A 20801-nucleotide genomic window follows, 5' to 3' on the forward strand; every position below is an offset into this window, starting at 1 on the left:
GGCTGTGCAATTATCCTTCATTTGTGAAATTTCTTTAATATTTTGAAATATTTATCATGCTGGAAGGGTTTAAAATAGGACTAAAAAGTATGAGATACCTGTTCAGGTGTAAAATAAAAGGTATTTCCATTAAATTCATTTGTACTCTTGTCATATTATGTGCCATGTTGTTTGTAATTAAGAATTAGGACATGCACAAATAGATACAGTGAAAATCCCTTTCTGTGGTAATGTTTTTGTGTACAGGATGAAAAATTACTACTTTTACATAACCGACATTTTCTCAGCAACCCAAAGTGCTATTTTCATGATTTTTTTCAGTATTTGAAAGAAAAAGCTCTCAGCTTTTCCCTGATACAAAAAACGTAAACATCCACCGATCCTTATTTTTTTTTTTTAAAGGTGAATGTTTTAGCGTATCATTATTTTGGAGTCACCCTGTAGAGCACCAGCACAGTATTCCGGAGCTTGGTTCGTTCGAGTCCACCCTCAGAAACGGCACAGGTATCTCAGGTGTCTCTAGCCAGTTGATAGTGTCGTTGTCCAGGTTGTTGAGACCTTCGTAGCCACAAGGGGAACGGAAGACTTGGCACCAAGGGCGGATCCAGAACACAATTTGGGGGGGGGGGCCCAAAATTTTGGTCCCCCAAAAAAGTGGGTCAAAAAAAATTATGGCGTGGGGTTCGGGGCCCGCTTAAGGGCCCCGAAATTTTTTTGGATTCTAGATGCTCTGTGGTGCGCTCTGTGGTGCGATCTGAGGCAATTTCTGACCACTTTAACCAATGTTTTTTTGAGGAAAAGATGGTGGTGTACTCATTGCCTGCCTTAATTGCGATGTAACATAAAAAAAAAAATTGGTTTCGTTTTGGGGGGGGGGGGGGCATGGCCCCCTTTGGGCCCCCCTGGATCCGCCCTTGCTTGGCACAAGGTGATGATGTGATCAGTGGTTTGAGCAGCACCGCATCGGCACTGATCTGATGGCTAAGCTCCAATTTTCGTAACGAATGAGCCATTCCGTCCCAATCAAGGGCCCAATTTCATAGCGCTGCCTAACAGCTGATTTTGTGCTAAGAGAGCCTCTGTCCATTTCAGTAAGCACAGATTTTGTGCATGCGCGATCGTATCCCATGGAATTCCATATCCGCCAGAGAGCAATATAGAAGCACACTTAACCACAGAGGAAAAAGTTGCTTAAATCAGTGACGCAACAACAGAAATCTCCATGCACGTGCAACTGTTAGCACATCCATGCCATGAAATAATGCTGTAAGCAGCAGCATGATTTTTTGCTATAGTTAGCACAACTTTTCTGCTAACTGTTCAGCAGCGCGATGAAATTGAGCCCAGATTGTAGGTAAAAAGACAACATAATTCATCTCTCGACTCCTCTCCAGAAACCCCAAATCACAAAGATTCTGCCGCTTACCTGATTTCCATAGACAAAGACTTCATGGGTGGCTGGACTGAAGCAGAGCGCCTTGCCCTGGGCTGGATGGAAGGTGGAAGGAAACTCATCAAAGGCCGGGAAACGGGAACGATTAACGGTGCCGACTTGAAAAAGCTGGTCGGAACTGAAGGCAATGACCGAGTAATTACCCTGCAAAACAGAAGGGAAAGACAGAAGGAAAATTGGAAAATCAAAATGAAACTGAACAAGAAAAGCCCAACTGTACCCTAAAGTCAGCAGGTCCCTTTTGCATAAGTTGCATTTCTGTGCTCTTCAACATATTCATTTTTTTTCTTTTAATGGGCAATTCCAGGGTTACTCACATTACATTTTTGATGTACTTTTGAGTTTCCTTGGGCTGTAATTACCGTTATCCCCATGGTAGATAAAGTAGACCTAGACCTACCTAAGCACATTTTCGTAACATGAGTAACCGATTTTGTGCGTCTTGTTTATCATACATAACACATTTTTCTGGATGTCATCTTTGGTGCTTAGGTAGGTCTAGGTCTACTCTATCTATCATGGGAATAACAGTTCTTAAACCTTTTCAGTAAGGTAATTACAGCCCAAGGAAACTCAAAGGTACATCAAAAATGTAACGTGAGTAACCGTGGAATTGCCCTAATAAATTTTCAACTTTTTTGTTCCAACTCAAAAAACAACCCTTTTTTCAATTTTTTTTTGTTGACGACTGCTACACTCTCAAAAAGAAGGTCTTTGTCTTTGACAAAAACAGATTTGTTTTGCAAGCAGACTAGCTCCCAGCAGACCAACATACCCCGCTGGAACGGAAATATTGTCTGGCGGCCAATAATTTAAATTTATAAATTAATAATTCAATAATTAAACATGAGCTGATTTTTTTGCAGCCGAAGTCTGATTCAAAAGTAAATAACTTTTGTACTGCTAGGCACAAAATAGCAATTTAGAAAAGGAATTTTCTTTCGGATGAAACTCGACAATTGTTCGTAACTTTAAAGGTCTGGTCTCAGCCTCTATCAGAATGAAGAAATGATAAGACAAGGTTTTAATAGCATCTACACATTAAAGCTATAGTCCATCATTTGCAGCCATCCGAAATGTAACTGGCGTAATTATTATTGAAAAACATACTTGGTTGAAAGATAGTAAGTGGACTAAACTCCCTGTGAAATTATTCTTTCTGGCAAGCTGTCATTTTGAAGTAGTCAACGAAAGAAGGCCTTTCCAACGGTGCGTCTTAAGACGCACCGTGGGAAATTTAAATTAGTAGTTCATTTTGTTATTCTGCGAAGCGCGCAAGCATTGGCACGTCGCACACGTGCGCGCGGTTGCTATAATTCTTAGGATCAGTGCGCGACATCACGTATAGCTGCAATTCAAAACAATTCAAAACATGAATCAGCAACTTTTGATTTGAAATTGAGATCCTAGAATGCTGTTTTTCTCGGAATATACAGCTGAAGCTGAGCTGAAACTTCATCAGGTTAGTTGTTCAGTATTCTTCATTAGATTTTGAACACTTTTGTTGCTCCAAACGAACAAAATGCACAAATTACAAATGATGGGCTATATCTTTAATACATTCCATTTCACTTCAGGGGCTAAATTACACTCATTGATTGGTTCACGTCAGATGATGTGTATTTATATATGCAAAGGTTTTGCAGTATTCAGAACGGATGATTGATAAAAACGCAACAAGTGAGGCCTGAAATTTCTGTCCGCGACCTGCTCGCAGCGAGCGAGGCCCAAAATATCAGGGTGTGCTCCTCGCAGATAACAGCCTGCACCCGTGTGGCATCGAGGTTAGTGAAAAACAATCCCGCGCCTGGATCCAGTCAATGCCAAAATAATCCCGGCGCGAAGTGGTTAAGCAAGTTCAATCGAGGGATATTGGACAACTAGCGGTCGATTCATGACGTAACTTGCCAGTACACGTACATGTATACCTGTGCACTAACGGCAACATGTGTCTTGTAAACATTAATACTTCCAGTCTGATGGTTGAAAACTCGTCACAAAACATCTGGGTCCTGGCTCCCTGCTTGGCATTATAAAGGACTTTATCAAAATTTCCGATTTTCAATTTGTTTGTTGTATTTCAATGAAAAGAAGTCCCTTGTTTCTATAGTGGGCATCTGAAACCCTCTGAAAAAAATAAGGTTTTACTTTGGGTTAATTGTACGCCTGTTACACAAGGAAAGTTCATTTGATGTCTCATTCAAAAGTGAATAACTTCTTTACGTTTAATACAAAAATTGCAATTAAACATAAAAACCTTTTTTTTGGCTTGTGAAACTCAAAAATAGCACAGAGAAAGCAACTTTCATTCGTAACTCAACTACGCTGTTCCGCAGACATTGCAAATCCTGCCTGTTACTGCTTCTGCTGTCAAGGTACATGCAAACGTCTCTATTGCATTTTAATCCACCACCTTGTGAGGGCGACAAAGGGGCCTGTTAGGTTTCCTCTTGCGTACAACTTGGCACCATCCAGGAAATGAGGCTTGGCCGCCGGCTGGAATCTGTCAGGGACGCTTAATAGTCCAGAGTATGACACAACAATTAAAATCGACAGCGTGAAATATGTCAAGCAAATGTTTTTGAAACGATCTAAAAACTGAAGAATTCAGCTAGTAATTTCAAAAAACCTTCAAGTTTTCTTTTCAGTGTCCGTATTTTTCTGTTTCAATGCATTTTTCCAAGCACTGAATCTGAAGCTTGGATTTGTAACATTTGAACAGTGTGATTTTTACAAATTGTCGGCGGCGCGTGCATGTGGTCACTAAGTCAATGATTATTAATTATTAATATTAATCATTTCTGGTAATGAAACCAAGGATTCCTCAAAAGCGCCCTAGGCACTGTAGCTCGCAAGCCTGAAGAAACCTGTGGAGAGAAGACAATGAGAAGAAGTTACAGTTTTAGAGGTGGGAGGAAAAGCCCAGAAGAATATTCTGGGGAAAACCCACGGTATCAGGCTGGGACTGAAAACCCAATCCACATATTGGCCCAGGCGGGATTCGAACCCAGGTCACAGCGGTGGAAGGCGAGGAAAGTACCGCTACGCCAACCATGCAAGTCGACACGGCGCGGCTTGGGACATGGATTGTGTTGCGGTTGTACGTAGACTTAATGACTGCACATACATACATGTATGTACCTGAATTTCCTTTCATTTTAGGTCGGTAATGTCAGCCTAAAATATTGTTTTCTTTGAATTAGATAATTTTATGGTGCAAGTTTTAACTATTTTGATTGCGCAAATCAAAATACGCGGTGCTAAAAAAATCGCGTTTACATGTATGAATTAAGCAAACCACCGTTTTATAGCTCCATGTTCAAACTGAACAAATCAGTTCGGTTTGGTTCAGCTTTGTTCAGATTGGAAGTGCCATGTTTGGTTAATTTTTGTTCAGTTCGGCCGCAGCACTTTACTCCTGCATATCCCTAATGAACAAAAGCACACACCTCCACTAAGGCTGCAGTGCAAACGATCTATTTGTCATTTATTACGGTTCTTCGGGTACTCAAACGTTAAAATACCCGGAACGGAGTCTCACAAATACAGCGGGGGAGGGGGGGGGGGGGTTGTACACAAAAAGTTTGCTCCCCCCCCCCAATCACCACCCCACTGGAAATTTGGCATCTGGAGAAAAGCACAGCCGTATGAGTTTCCATAATCAGCTGGAAGAACACAAAGCCCCTCGCTATTTGGTTCGTATTTTTTCAACAAAACTCTTTCATTTTGAGAGTGGCTATTTATTTTAACGCCCGTGGAAAGCGAATAGCGGTAGTTATAATCTAACATTAACCATGATACCGGTAGATGTACAGCGTTTGCACAGCGCCCCCGACCTTTCAGCACAGATGAACATTTTGGGCGCCATGACATTGTAACATATAAGGCCCCCTCCCAACACGCCCCCCTAGGATGAGAACCCTGGGGTGCGTTTCGGCGGTCATAACCAAGAATTGGTTCGATGGTTTCTTGTCGGTGAATTTCTTCAGCAATTTTAATTGGGTTAGAATTACGCGTGATCATGTAGTACTCAAATCCCCAAAACAATTAACCAAAGAGAAACCACCGAACCAATTCTTGGTTATGACCGCCAAAACGCACCCCTGGCTACGCCGCTGCCTGTAAAAGTACATCCCTATTGGCTAGCTTCCAAACTATCCTCATCCCAAATGCGTAGGCAGCTCTGACCACTAAACCCAGGGATAAAACTGGTGGCCGCGAGCGCTGGACATAAAGCTGATAGGGAAACCACTTATCAACTCAACTTTAGTCCATGCCAGACCCCATCAGATCACTTAGGGGTCAATACCCATGGGGTCCAGAAAATGCCGAAATGTCAAGGCTGTCAAGACGTGGCTTAAAAAACCGACCCCTTGCAAAATAAAGAGAATTCAATTATTATAGACAGAGTTTGCAAAGAATTAGCATGGGATTTTACTTGGGCCAGTCAGATAATATTACCCAACTTAAACTTTAATGGTTGGTTTCCTGAAGGATAAAGCTGATACCCCCCCCCCCCCAAAAAAAACATTGTAGTTCAAATGTTACTATAGTGACCAGGGTCTCGTGGCTCGCAAAATTTTTAAAAATGTAGTTGCCCTCCGGGCAGGGGTTCATGAAATCTGGTTGCCCGAATTTTATTTTCAGTTGCCCAATAAAGAACTTTTCATTGCTATCGCCATTTTGCAAGCGTGTGTGGCCGGCAGTGGCCAACCGTGGCTGCGTGCGTGTGTACGGTACCCGCGCTCTGCGTCACGTTGGTGCATGGTGTACAGTGGTCCGATCATTATTTTTAGAAACCCACATACACACAGGATTGCATTCGCGTAGCCGGACCATATGTACAGATTGAGACTGAGATCCCATGGACTTTAAATAAATAAAGAAGGAAAGTAGGGGGTGACCTAGACTGGTTCCCTGTCCATCCACTGAGTATTTCAAATGATCCAAAGTTACTGGGGCTGGGGGTAGTCTTGGAGACTATTGCAAGTGTAATTCAAATGTATTCGCACACCGACGACGCGTAACGCTCACGCGCGAAGACGCTATGGCTTAGCTTTGTGCACATTCAGGACAAGTAAGTCGTGCTTACTTCACGCGCAATCCAGTACAGTACGCACACGCGGTGTCCCGGCCAAGGGGCTCTCAAAAATGGTAAAAACACGCCCTCTTTTGTTGGCGTACGGAGCCTATCCGCTCTGTTCACAAGCACCCCCTCACCGGCAAAGGAAGTACAGTTGGGGGTGACCAACCGACGCCATCTTGCCTGACTGCAATTCATTTGCCGCGAAGCGCGGCCACTGCGTGTAAATAGTACAAATCCCCTGGTGTACATGCGTCACACACAAGGAACGGTGCGCGTCAACCAGCGAAATGTCCCGCCCATGGAACGTCGTTGTTAGGTGAAAGGGCGCCCTCTTTTGGTGGCGCACGGAGCTCATTGGCAACATATATTGACAGTAATGAAATAACTGATGTATACTCTATCTACCTCTTTCTTCTGTAGTATTACAAAGCTATCCGTGTGGTGGTCGTATACTAAGTCTGTAGGCTGACTGAATGGACTGTTTGACGGTGAAACTGTCCAGTTGGTATACGTCGGATAACTTGCATAAACAACCTGAAACCAGATAATTCGACATCCATGCTGTTAGGAATTCCATACAGCTACCGGTAAATAAGCCAACGATAGATCCCTATTCGTCTGGGCCTTTTATAGGGATTCAACCACAAACTTTTTCCTGGTTGTAGTAGTTTGACATGTTATCCCAGCACTATTAACACAAATACAGGGTGAGTAAAAAAAAAACGAAACCCAAAAGTCTGGACTATTGTTTTATTGAAGTTCTGCATGTAGCACTTTCAAAATCTGGTATATGAAAGCCCAATTCATAAGCTTTCTTTTTGTGCAAGAATCATTCAAATCACTTATGTACTTTTTAAGTTACGGAATTTTAAACACAACCACCGTTTTAAGGTTCTGTCCACGGAGCACCAAAAAGGTGTGCGTTCTTTCAGCAAAACGAAAACAATTCACACACATCCCTATGTGATTTGTTTTCGTTTTACTGAAAGAACACTGAACTTTTTTGCGATCCGTGGACAGAACCTTAAAATGGTAGTTGTGTTTAAAATTCCATAACTTGAAAAGTAGATGAGTGATTTGAATGATTCTTGTACTAAAAGAAAGCTTATGAATTCGGTTTCCATATCCTAGGTTTTGAAAATGCTACATGCAGAACTTCCCTAAAACAATGGTCCCAACATTTGGGTATCTTTTTTTTTTACTCATCCTGTACATGTATACATGTATAAAAAATAACAGCGTTGCTGTTGAAACCCCCCAGCCAGAGTCAAGTTATCATCCGGAAACCATTAACTCAACATAATGACCTTGACCTTTGGCCTTTGACCCCAGAGCCAGTCCCAACATGCCTGTACCAATGGGAAACCCCCTACTGAAGATAGACCCCAAAATTTCATGTCTAACTCAAGTTATCATTTGGAACCATTTACATTTAACTCACCACGGTGACCTTGACCTTTGACCTTTTGACCCCAAAACCAATCCCAACTTGCCTGTACCCAAGGGCAACCCCCTACCTAAGTCAAACACCAAAATCTCATTTCTAACTCAAGTTATCATCCGGAAACCATTTACATTTAACTCACCACGGTGACCTTGACCTTTGACCTTTTGACCTCAAAACCAATCCCAACTTGCCTACTCCCAAGGGCAACCCTCTACCAAAGTTAGACACCAAAATCTTATTTCTAACTCAAGTTATCATCCGGAAACCATTTACCTTTAACTCACCATGGTGACCTTGACCTTTGACCTTTTGACCCCAAAACCAATCCCAACTTACCTATTCCCAAGGGCAACCCTCTACCAAAGTTAGACACCAAAATCTCATTTCTAACTCAAGCTATCATCCGGAAACCATTTACCTTAAACTCACCATGGTGACCTTGACCTTTGACCTTTTGACCCCAAAACCAATCCCAACTTGCCTACTTGCAAGGGCAACCCTCTACCAAAGTTAGACATCAAAATCTCATTTCTAACTCAAGTTATCATCCGGAAACCATTTACCTTTAACTCACCATGGTGACCTTGACCTTTGACCTTTTGACCCCAAAACCAATCCCAACTTGCCTACTCCTAAGGGCAACCCCCTACCGAAGTTACAACCCCAAATAACATTTCTAACTCAAGTTATCATCCGGAAACTAAGCTACCCGGACGGACGGACGGACGCCCTAGGCGATGACAATACCCCTCGAGCCTCTCGGCTGAGGGGTAAAAATCAATCTTGTACTCCTAACTAAAACAGTATCAGGAACAACAAGTACACATGATTATTTTACAGAGGTCTCAGATTCAAGAGGTAAAATATTCCTTTATTCACATTGTTTGCTTTCTCTGTTTAACCAGTGTGCGCCGGATGATGTGTATACCTCCAAAGGTTTTGCGGTATTTGGAACGGATGACGGATAAACACGCGAGGAGCAAGGCCAAAAATATCCATCAGCGACCCGCTCGCAGTGAGAGAGGCCGGAAATTGAGTGTGCTGCCTGAGGGTGATGGCTTCAACCCGCCTGACATGAGGTCAAGTGAAACGTAATCCCGCGCCTCGTTCCGTTCTTGTCAAAATAATCCCGGCGTGAACTGGTTAAAATTGAATACATTTCCTAGATAAGCAAACATCAAACCTTCTCTGAAAAGAAATAGGCAGATGACAGCAACCCTCAACAGTCATTCAAAATGTTTAACCCATCCCTGAACAGTCCCAACCCGCAGCTAGTATAAAAGTATTGAGTGGCTCAGCGTGGAATGGGAGGAATATTATGGCAAGGTAAAATCTGGACTTTTCCATTTCACGAGGCGAAGCCGAGTGAACTGGAAAAGTCCAGATTTTACCGGGCGATAATATTCCTTCCATTTCACAATTTAAAGCTATAGTCCATCATTTGCAGCCATCCGAAAAGTAACTGGCGTAATTATTGTTGAAAAACATACTTGGTTGAAAGATAGTAAGGGGACTAAACTCCCTGTGAAATTATTCTTTCTGGCAAGCTGTCATTTTGAAGTAATCAACCAAAGAAGGCCTTTCCAAGACGCAACGTAGGAAAATTTAAATTAGTAGTTCGTTTTGTTATTCGGCGAAGCGCACGCAAGCATTGGCATGACGCACACGTGCGCGCGGTTGCTATAATTCGTCGGATCAGTGCGCGACATCGCGTATAGCTGCAATCGGCTCAGTGAGAACGCATCTCTGATACTGAATTCAAAACATGATTCAGCAACTTTTGATTTGAAATTGAGATCCTAGAATGCTGTTTTTCTCGGTATATACAGCTGATGCTGAGCTGAAACTTCATCAGGTTAGTTGTTCGGTATCCTTCATTAGATTTTGAACACTTTTGTTGCTTCAAACGAACAAAATGCACAAATTTCAAATGATGGACTGTATCTTTAAAGCCACTCAATATTTACTTCATATTTAACTGACATATAGATCGTTGTCATTTGACGTATTTGAACTTTTTTTTTCAATACAAAATTGGTGGAAAATGGATTTCTCTCTTCCAAACCACCCCTTCACGAAAATGTTTGAACCCAATGCCGTAGCACTGGCTCTTTGGAACAATACGCGCTACGCGCAATGCTGGGCGCACACCAGCATGCATTTGCACACAAATACCGCATCATGGAACAAGAATGATCCTAACTGTTCAATAGTACATGTATTTCCCATTCCCCATGGGCGAATGGGACTTTTTGAGCCCCGGCGTGAATGGGAGCAATAACAAATGTCATGTGATGTGAGTTCCACCAATCAAATGACAAGGATCTGTATGTCGGTTATATAATACTCTTTGGCTTATTATGTGTTCATTAGGGAATAAATACAACGTAATACAATGTAGCACAGGTGCTAATGGTTTGAAATGATAATACCCTACATGAGTCTACATTTACTAGTAGAGCACTTTGTAGTTTTTAAGTGACATACCTCGTTGGAATTCACCATTGCAACATAGGCAACTGTGGAAGAGAAAAACAAGTACAAGTTCCAACAAGTCATGACGTGTGTCACTACACAAGACAAGAAAAAGGCACAAGTTTCTAAGGTGCAGACCAGAAAACAGACCCAAAATTGTCTACGGCAGCCAAATCAGGATTTGTATACTGCCAATTTTTATAGAAAATTTTATAGCTCCTGAACCTGAGGCTTTGTAGAAATGATGAATGGTCAAGCAAAGTTTTAAGGCTGTTCTTTGAACTTAAATTTCTGAGGAATTTGGGATAAATTCGGACTTGAAAGTCGATCTATTTTGCATTTTTCAAATTGGCGATGGGCTCTGATCCAGGACTGCTTTAAAGGTGGTCATCTTCGGGGGGGGGGGGGGGGGAATCCCCTAAAATTGGTACCCATTTTTACAAAATTTTCATAAACAACTTTACAAATTGTTACAAACAATTTTTGTAAGGCCTAAGGGTTTCATTTCTTTAGTTTGCTTTTTTCTTTAAATTTAACTTAAGTAGTTATATTTTATGGGAAACTTGGGGGCTAATTTTTGGTCAATTTTCTGGGGACAGACATACATTATATGCAAAATAGACACACATGCGCATCAATCCAGACAAAGCCCGTTTTCCGATAACATTCGTCCAGAGTGCATTTACTGACGACGGCATGGCATTTGGTCAATTTTTGGTCAACTATTATTGGTCAGTTTTGGGGGGCAGACAGACAGACCAACTGACCGACCAACCACCCAGTGACATGTAGACGCTCCTGCCAGAGCTTAAAAAAGGCATGTGGTTTGCAACTGTTTGATCTACAACTGTGATGATTTACGAAACAGCACATTGTAATTCATCAGGAGAGATCTGAAAATGGCAGACTGTATTTTCTGTTTTGACACAAACTTCAGGTAAAAAATGGAAAAATTAACAATTGTCCTACAACTGCTTGCTTGAAGTTCCTGAAAAATATGGAATGGAAATTTGGACAAACCTTGTTCTGTGGAGGATTTACTGTAGCTGTTGTAACACACCGGTGTGTAGGATAGATGAAATGAGGCAAAGACGATTGAGCTGGGTAATTCAACTAGACTCCATGAGACCTGATGGAATAATAGATATAGGGTGAACAATTGTGACATGTTCAGTCACAGACGCTGCTGGGTAATAATAAGGGAATAAACATGAGCTTGGCTCGGTTTTAACAAACGTTTCAAACTAGCATCGGCCAGGCCTGAACACAGATAATGGTTCCGCTCGGGCCATTATTGGCGACCAGGCCCCTAGCTGGTTTTAAACGTGCTTGGTTAAAACCGGCCAAGCACATGTTTTTTCCCCTTTCGTCAAAAAAAAAAAACACGTCAAAACTTATACACTTCCAATGATTTTTTTTCAACAATGTTTACTTCGTTTTGTGAAACACCCCTCTAGCTACAGTATGTTGAAAGTATGTGCCTCTCGGGAGAAAAATGTTATATCCCATATCGTGTTGGGTATAAGTGTTAAGCTCAGTTACTGTCTTACTTGATGTTGGAGTGAAGTCCCTCTGGAGACTGGTGGGTCTGTTGCAGGTAGCTGGCCCAGGAACAAGCCATGGGTAGTCAGGAGTAGCAGGGACTGATCCGCCGTTAGGATCAGATCAATCAAGGTCATCTCCTCACAACCTGGAATGGTAGAAAATGACAGAATCAATGGAATGGATTGCAGATAATTATGTGGGTATATAATCTATTTTATAACACCTCACCCACAGATTCTGTGTTTTGATTGGCCGAGAGCGAGTCACATGATACTTTCTATTTTTGCTATCTTTCAGTGCACGACCAAAAGTACTATACCCATAGCAACCAAGTACTATACCATTAGCAACCAAAGTACTATTTCCACGGCACAGTATTTGTGTGTAAATGCATGCTGGTGTGTGCGCGTTGCGCGTTGCACGTAGCGCATATTGTTCCAAAGAGAGCGCTTCGCAGAGAGGGGTTCAAACATTTCGTGAAGGGGTAGTTTGGAAGAGAGGAATACATTTTCCACCAATTTTGTATTGAAACTGAAGTTATTTCAACTGTGTTCAAATTTAGATAATTTAAAATATCATAGCCAAGCAGAATCTGTGGGTGAAGTGTTATAAAACAAACATTGAATGCTTTATCTCGCGGTGAAGTAAAACTAGCCTCCCTCGGTGATCCATGGAACATTCTATTTTCCCTCGGCTTGGCCTCGGGAAAATAGAATGTCCATGGATCACCTCGGGAGGCTTGTTTTACTACACCACTCGAAGCATTCAATATTTGTATATAAGCACCTGGAGAGTTTATGTCCGAAACGCACTATACGCCATTTTGTTCCCTTTGGAATCCAGCTCTCTCCTGGCTGCCAAAAGCTATTTTGATGGCTGTTATATCCTTAAACACAACTTAAGAAATTGGCAAGGTGAAAAATTAAGTTTAGAAACAGCTGTTATACTGTTTTTATTCTTTAAAGTTTCTTAACCGTGCAAAATTTTCACCTGTTTTTCAAATGGATATGTCACGTTTTGGACAAAAACTCGTCATCTGTACTACTTTGCATTTCATTGTATTTTTTCCCCTGATAGATCAAAAAAACCAAACAGGGAGAAACAAGCAGGGTGGTTCATGGCAACATCGGGACTAATAAATGGGTTAAGGCCACAAAAGTTAAACAAATAAAATAAATAAATGCAATTTACCCTCCAAAGTCCTATGAACTTTTAAAAGATTTGGAAGATTTCAAAGGATTGAGGAACGTAGACCCCAGACACTATTTCCCGCAACACGGGGCATGATTCCCAAGAATGTGCCATATTTGTTCCCTGCATGGTGGACAATTTTAAAGAATGCACGGAGGTTCCTAGAAAAATGTCTTAGGAGGTACCGGTAGGTTAATTCTTAAACCCTAGATCCCTGGATTTTGATGCAGAGAGATTTTTCCAGAGTCATCTTTGAGACCAGATCTGCGTAACTGCACACTAACAGCAAGCAGGAGGTCGTGGGTTCGAGTCCCAACGGAGTAAGCTTGTGAATCTGTTCTTGTAATCCCTCGGACAACGCTGGGCTCATACAATACAGTGTTTACAAAAATACATCGCGAAAGGTACAATCCAATATTATAAAACAATTTGTGGTATAATGACGTCATTTCCTACAGACCAGCCACGTGCATCGGCATTTTGAGCGTGAACTTGCATAACGCGCATCGGCTGCGTCGTATTTCGAACACATTTCGAGCAACAAGCGCGAGTATTTGGAACATTTTCAACACTGCGCAATGCGTGCTTGATTGCGTAAAATACGCAGTTCTCCTACAGAGATGGCCATCATTGAACGAGCCCTATTGTGAAACTAGTTTCTATCACACTTTCCAATGGTAGCTTTCGCACAATAACAAAACATTCTGGACTAATAAGTTGATTAGTTCTTACCGCTTGGTGTAATAACCTGGCAGAGTTGGTTTGTGACATTGTACCAATGTGTGGAATTGCTGTCACTTCTGAAGGCATCCGTTGTGACCCCGAGGATTATTCCTGCGTTTAAAATCATTTCACAAAATTATTGGACAACTGGATGCAGTGATCATACCAAGTGCTGGTTGTCATGGTTGACTTCGATTTTGTTTCACTATTTCTGAAAAAAACTATTAAGAGTAGCATACATGTAGGTTGCATTTGCTCAAAACGAATCATCGAAAAAAATTTTGATGTGTACTAACTTATTCACATTTTTTGGGTGAGATTGTTATTAAAAACGGACCTTGTACACAATAACGCAAAACAGGTTTGATGTAACCATTTTAAATAATACGATCATCGACAGGAATTTAAATATGAATGCACATGTATACTATAAGCATCAGAGCAAGTACAACTTTCTATGTGCCTTATATGCACGAGTTGGCCATTTTTGTAGAGTTCCCTGAATGCATTTCATTAATTGTTAGCTGTTGAATGGGATGGCGCCAAACTATTTATGCAGGCATAATGCAGCCTTATTTTACTGTCATTTTTTTTAAAACTGGCTTTTATCATTAGGGAATGTTTAATTACAAATTTTTGAATTATTCATTGAAGCAGACGAGACTTAATTAGTAATTAAATTGCTTTCATTTCTCTTTTTTTCCCCTGCAAGTTCCAAAAATTAAGATTTTACCTCACTTTTCAATTCAATATGGCCGACTTGTGCATAAGGCCCATTGTTTTTTTTTAATTTCTAACTTGTGACCACTACAACAACTCTGGGTATAGTACTTTTATTTGAAAATTGACTTCTTACCTTGTGTTTTTGTTGTGTTGTACCCAAGTCCAAGCACAGTGATATCAGGTGAGCACGGTGATGATGCGAGATGGAGTTTGGTGACATCACTCAGCAGGCTAGGGTTGCTCATCAAAAAAGACGAAACAGGGTCTCCAAGATTGGTGTTTGCAAAAGATGCTGAATCAGGTAATGAGAAATGAAAACATGACTAGCCTTAAAGTCCATCTCCAACGTGACTTTATTTCGCTCACTTGTAAGTTTTCACTTATGAAACTCAAGCACTTCAATAAGGGAAAAAATGTGTGCTTTGGAGGTTTTAATCACTCTGTTTAAGACCGCTTGGAGTCTGGGTGCTGCTAATTACCTGAGCCGAAGGCGAGGGTAATTATCAGCACCCAGACTCCAAGCGGTCTTAAACAGAGTGATTAATACCGACCAAGCACGTATTTATTCTCATTCATTAATACCTTTTCGGTCAAAAAATTCAAAAATTTTCAGTCAAAAAAACCTGATTTTGTTCAACAAGTTCACTTCATGTTTTTTTAAACACCCCTCTAGTTAAATAATGGAGTGTCCAGCTCGCGAATAAGACGTAAACAAATCCTTTTATGGAGATTGGCGCGCGCGCCGTGTGTTCTGCGTGATGGCGCGTAGTATGCACCTAGGGCGTTGCGTTGTGAATTTAGGTCTATCAAATACTGACTCACTGGTAGTATTGCGCATGCCTACGTGAGGATTGTGAACGTTCAACCAATAAAACGGTAAGAGGCACTGGATTTTTAGGAGTCCAAATTTCATGTGACACTGGAAAAGTGTTTAAGACCAGCCAGCCATGTCTTTATCATCCGTTTCAGACCGGCCACGTGACAGGCTCTCGACCAATAGGAATGGGTAAACTGTCTTAGGTATTTATGAATCACAAATAAAACTGGGCTTGTGTAGTCAAGAAGGACCCGAAAGTCTCAACTTAGGACATTACACTCAGTGCTTCATGCTTCAGTCGGTTGGTAGGTCGGTTGGTCTTTTGATTGGTTGGTCGGTCCGTCCGTCGGTCTGTTGGTCCGTCAGGGGGCACGAGGCTGGCCCTTTGGGTGCAGCAAAAACTGGTTATACATGAAGTGGTTTAAAAAAACCTTTATGTATTTTTACCACTCTGTCGTTTGTAGAAAACTTTGATTTGGTAAAGAAAAGTAGCAGTGGCTGGATCTACCTTCCTCAATCCTTCGAAGTCCTTCAAAACCTTGTGGTAGATTTTGAAGGATGTGTGAGGGCTCGGGTTAAAAGACAGGATTAACTCTTTCAGTGCCAAACTCGTACATGTATGAGGTATATTTGTTAGTACGAAAGCTCCAACCTCGTACATGTACGAGGTAATGTTCGTGATTAAAATCGCCAAACCTCGCACATGTACGAGGTAGAGTTTCCATGTTATCAAAAGGGGACGCTCTCGCTCTTTCTAATGGTACCATTTTCATGCATGTACGACCTGTATTTATTTTTTTTATTCAAGTTCTTGCGAGAGGGCGCAGCACTGACACTCGTATTTTCTGCAAAAAGTGCAGAATTCCCCTGTGTGCAGGACAGTGTTTCAGGGTGTATCACTATGTATGTGACTACTATTGACTTCCAATATACCAAGGATATACCAGAGAGCAACAACAACAAATTTAGTGAGTAAAACTTATTTACTTTTTTTTTTTACAGAATTTTGAACAATTAACAAGAACGCTTGAAGTTGGGCAATTTAGGGTTAAACTTTTCAAATTTCGCGGGCACTGAAAGAGTTAAAGATAGTGCTTGGTAATTTCAAAAAGTGTAGCCTGACATGCTCTTGTTGCGCGCTGTCATGAGGCAAGGGTTACTACCTTTAGTGAGGTCCAATAATGACGTAACAACCCTCAGGAGTTCTGTCGAGGCATCTAAGCTCACTTCGGCAATCCAGTCTTCCGTGCCACCTGGAAGTGTAGAGAACGATAAAGCTACGGCCCACTATATCTCTCTGAGTCTTTGATTAATTTCCTTAATTTGAAAGAATTCTATAAAAATTCACAATTGAAGTGAAGATTGTATGCCATTTCAGTGAATGCCGTTTCAAAGTGATCTACCACCCCACCATAAATAAAGACCTGAGTTCAATTAAAACACTGTTATTATCTTGCAAGAAACTGTTATTATCTTGCAAGAAACTGTTATTATCTTGCAAGACTTATTACAGTGGAACGCCGCTATACCGAACACCGCTAATCCAAACATTTGGCTAAACCGAACATTTTCCTTGGCTCCCGGTTTTAATGTACAAAACGTACCGAACATTGTTGTTGAAAAAGTCAACAGATTAACATAAAATCTACCGGTTGTGTTAAACGCTATTTGGGCCACTTTTATTTCCTGAACATCAAACGACCCATAATTACATTGTGTTTGAATGTTGAAGAGTGATAAATGCCTATTTTTTCCCCAAGGAATAGAAGGGAAACCACCCGTTGAAGTGAACACACAGTAATCGATTTAGCTCTTAAAATGCTACATGTTGCCGGTCTCGACTTGAGATCAGCCAAAATATCGAGACCAAAGGGGACCGAGACCAACACCAAGACCGAGACCATAGCTCCCGAGACCGAGAACGAGACCGAGACCAGCAAAAATTGGTCTCGAGACCAGTCTCGAGACCCAGACCGGTCTCGAGACCTACAACACTGGTACCGGTGGTTCAAAATCGCTAAACCGAAAGGATCGTTGTTACGAAGACTTTCTGTGGATACGGCGATGTTCGTTACATAGCTGCGTCCCACTGCACCAAACAAACTTATTTGGTGTAAAAATAGGAATGACATCTGGTCGGTTTTAAATTGGAGAATTCCGAATCAGACTTACTCTCTGAAGTGAAGAGATCCTCTTTGGATGCAATGAATTTCCACACACCTAGGGAACTATTCTGTTGATAAAAGAAAAACACACACATTCAGTTGGTATAGGTGTATGTGTGTATAAAAAAAATGCAAACAAAATATAACGGAATGCCAGTCATAGAATGTGTAACCAACATAGATAATATACATGTAGGTATGGTTTGAGAGATACGCCTTTCCACTTTAAAATGAGACATCAAACGTCCAAATCTGATAATTTTCGACAGAATTATGAGTAATTTTCCAAGAGAGGTCAAACCATACCTATATTATCTATGTCGGTTACACATTCTACGTCTGGCATTATGTTAAATTTTGTTAGCATATTTTTGATACACACTGTATATGAGAAAAAGAATTCTCCCTTCATCAGATGAAAAAGCTGGCTTAAACTTTAAAGGAAAAAAAAAGTATGTTTTTTTAAAAATAAAAACAGACACAGTTCTGATGAGTGTAGCGACTTACTACCGATTTTAAATTGAGGAAGGTTCCACTTTAAGAGGGCTTTTCCTCTTGCAAGAGATGTTAGATGAAGAGGGACATTTCACATCCAGATAAAATTCATGGAAATTCAGAATTTCATGTTTCAATGAATTTTAGAGAATACTTCTTGACTGTGGCAAGTGTTTCTAAGTTATCATGAACAGAATGCCACAGGAGTACAGATGATTGGAATCCTGGTAGACTTTTCTGTCATGTCTATTGCCGAAGACTTGCAAAGAAAATCATGCAGGGTGTAGATGGTTCGAATCCACACGATGTACCACTGTCGCACTGTAAAACACATCAATTCTTACCAATGACTTACCCTTGATAAGTGACGCACCCTGGATTTGACTTGGGGGCCTCACAATTTTGGGGTTTTTTTTGAAATTTGAATTTTTTTCCAAATTGTTTTCCTAAAATGTTGCCCAAAACTGTTGGCCGCAGAAAACAAATTGAGGGTTTTTTTCCGGGGGGGGGGGGGGGGGGGGGGGGAACGCGGACTATTTTGAAGTTGGTGGCGCCATTTACACCCATTTACCACGGTCAAATCGTGGGACTAAAAAAAAATTGACCCCCCCAAAAAAGGGGGAAAAGAATGGCTCGAATCTAGGTTGTGTTCCACAGTACGAAGTATGATTGTACATAGGACTTACCCTAGACTCTAGTGGATGGTTGGACTCCAGTGGATGGTTCAATCCAGGTTGGGTTTAACAGTATGATTAAAGATCATTTATATTGTAGATATCAATCCTTGCATAGGACTTGCCCTAGATTCTAAGGATAAGTGGATCGTTCAAATCCAGGTTGGGTTCCACAGTATGATTGTACATAGGACTTACCCTAGACTCTAGTGGATGGTTGGACTCTAGCGGATGGTTCAATCCAGGTTGGGTTTAACAGTATGATTACAGATCATTTATATTGTAGATATCAATCCTTGCATCGGACTTCAAGTTACCCTAGATTAATTCTAAGGGTAAGTGGATGGTTTGAATCCAGGTTGTGTTCTACAGCGTGATTACAGATCATTTATACATCCCTTGCATATACGGACATATACGGACTTACCCTAGATTCTAGGGGAAGGGGATGGTTCGAATCCAGGTTATGTTCAACAGTAGGCCTATAATTACAGATCATATATAGAGCAATCCCTGCATAGGACTTACCCTAGATTCTAGGGTGAAGTGGATGGTTCGAATCCAGGTTGTGTTCAACAGTATGACTACAGATCATTCATAGATCAATCCCTGCATAGGGCTAACCCTTGATTCTAGGAGGAAGTGGATGGTTCGAATCCAGGTTGTGTTCTACAGTATGACTACAGATCATTTATAGATATCAATCCTTGCATAGGGCTAATTACCCAAGACGCTAGGTGGAAGTGGATGGGTCAAATCCAGGTTGTGTTTGTACAGTGTGATAACAGATCATTTTACAGATCAATCCTTGCATATAGGACCCATAATTCTGTGGGGAGGTGGATGGTTCGAATCCAGGTTGTGTTCCAGAGTATGACAGTATAATTACAAATCATTTATAGATACATGTATATCAATCCTTGCATAGGACTTACCCTAGATTCTAGGGGAAATGGATGGTTCCAATCCAGGTTGTGTTCCACAGTATGATTACAAATCATTCCTTGCATAGGACTTAAATGTACCGGTACCCTATATTCTAGGGGAAATGGATGGTTCCAATCCAGCTTGTGTTCCACAGTATGATTACAAATCATTCCTTGCATAGGACTTACCCTGAATTCAAGGGGGAAGTGGATGGTTCAAATCCAGGTTGTGTTTGTATCAGTGTGATTACAGATGATTTATGTCAATCCTTGCTGACTTACCCAAGATTCTAGGGGGAAGTGGATGGTTCAAATCCAGTTTGAGTTGTACAGTGTGATTACAGATAATTTACAGACTTACCCAAGATTCTAGGGGGAAGTGGACGGTTCAAATCCAGGTTGTGTTTGTACAGAGTGATTACAGATGATTTATGTCAATCCTTGCAGACTTACCCAAGATTCTAGGGGGAAGTGGATGGTTCGAATCCAGGTGGTGTTCCTGAGTGTGACAACCGGTGCCAATCCCATGGAGGCAAAGGAATGTCCGATAGATCTGGTGTCAATCCCATCGTTTCCATCATCAGCTGCTATCTCACATTGGAGTACCTACTTGGACAGAATCCATTAAGAGTGTCAGGCCCCATTAAGGCCATAGTCCTAACTTAAGCTGAGACTGTCCCAATCTGTTCCAGTTGGAACACAATACATAGTTGCGACGGCCCAACTTTAAAGGTAGAGTAGATCATTTGCAGCTATCCAAAAAGTAACTGACAAAATTATTGTTGAAAAGCGTACTTGGTTTAAAGATGGGGATGGCAATAAGCTCCCTGTGAAATTGTTCTTTTTGGCATGCTGTCATTTTGAAGAAAACACTAAAAGAAGGCATGTTCCAAAGATGCGTCAAGTGAAGCATTTTTTGGAAATTTCCGTAAGTAGAACTGGTTTGTAATTAGGCGAATCCATGTATGGGTAGACGGAAGCGTTGAAACGATGCGCACACGCGCAGTTGGTATCATTCGTTGGTTTATTGCGTGATATCGCGCAGCTGCAATCGGTTGAATGAGAACGTGTCCCGGATGCT

General features: G+C 41.3%; 1 protein-coding gene across 1 annotated transcript; it reads right to left on the reverse strand.

Moving 5' to 3' along the window:
• Positions 1-1372: 1372 nt before the first annotated feature.
• On the reverse strand, positions 1373-20349 carry LOC119720929. Its single transcript, XM_038190795.1, has 9 exons — positions 20174-20349; positions 16624-16713; positions 14777-14935; positions 13930-14031; positions 12012-12151; positions 11482-11590; positions 10474-10505; positions 6945-7073; positions 1373-1597 (listed from the first exon to the last, which is right to left on the reverse strand). The coding sequence occupies exons 3-9, from the start codon at positions 14886-14888 to the stop codon at positions 1373-1375; spliced, it is 849 nt and encodes a 282-aa protein (XP_038046723.1). The 5' UTR covers positions 14889-14935; positions 16624-16713; positions 20174-20349.
• Between the last annotated feature and the right edge of the window lie 452 nt (positions 20350-20801).

This window comes from Patiria miniata, unplaced genomic scaffold, assembly GCF_015706575.1.
Source record: "Patiria miniata isolate m_02_andy unplaced genomic scaffold, ASM1570657v1 HiC_scaffold_9, whole genome shotgun sequence".
In the NCBI taxonomy this organism is placed as follows: Eukaryota; Metazoa; Echinodermata; class Asteroidea; order Valvatida; family Asterinidae; genus Patiria; species Patiria miniata.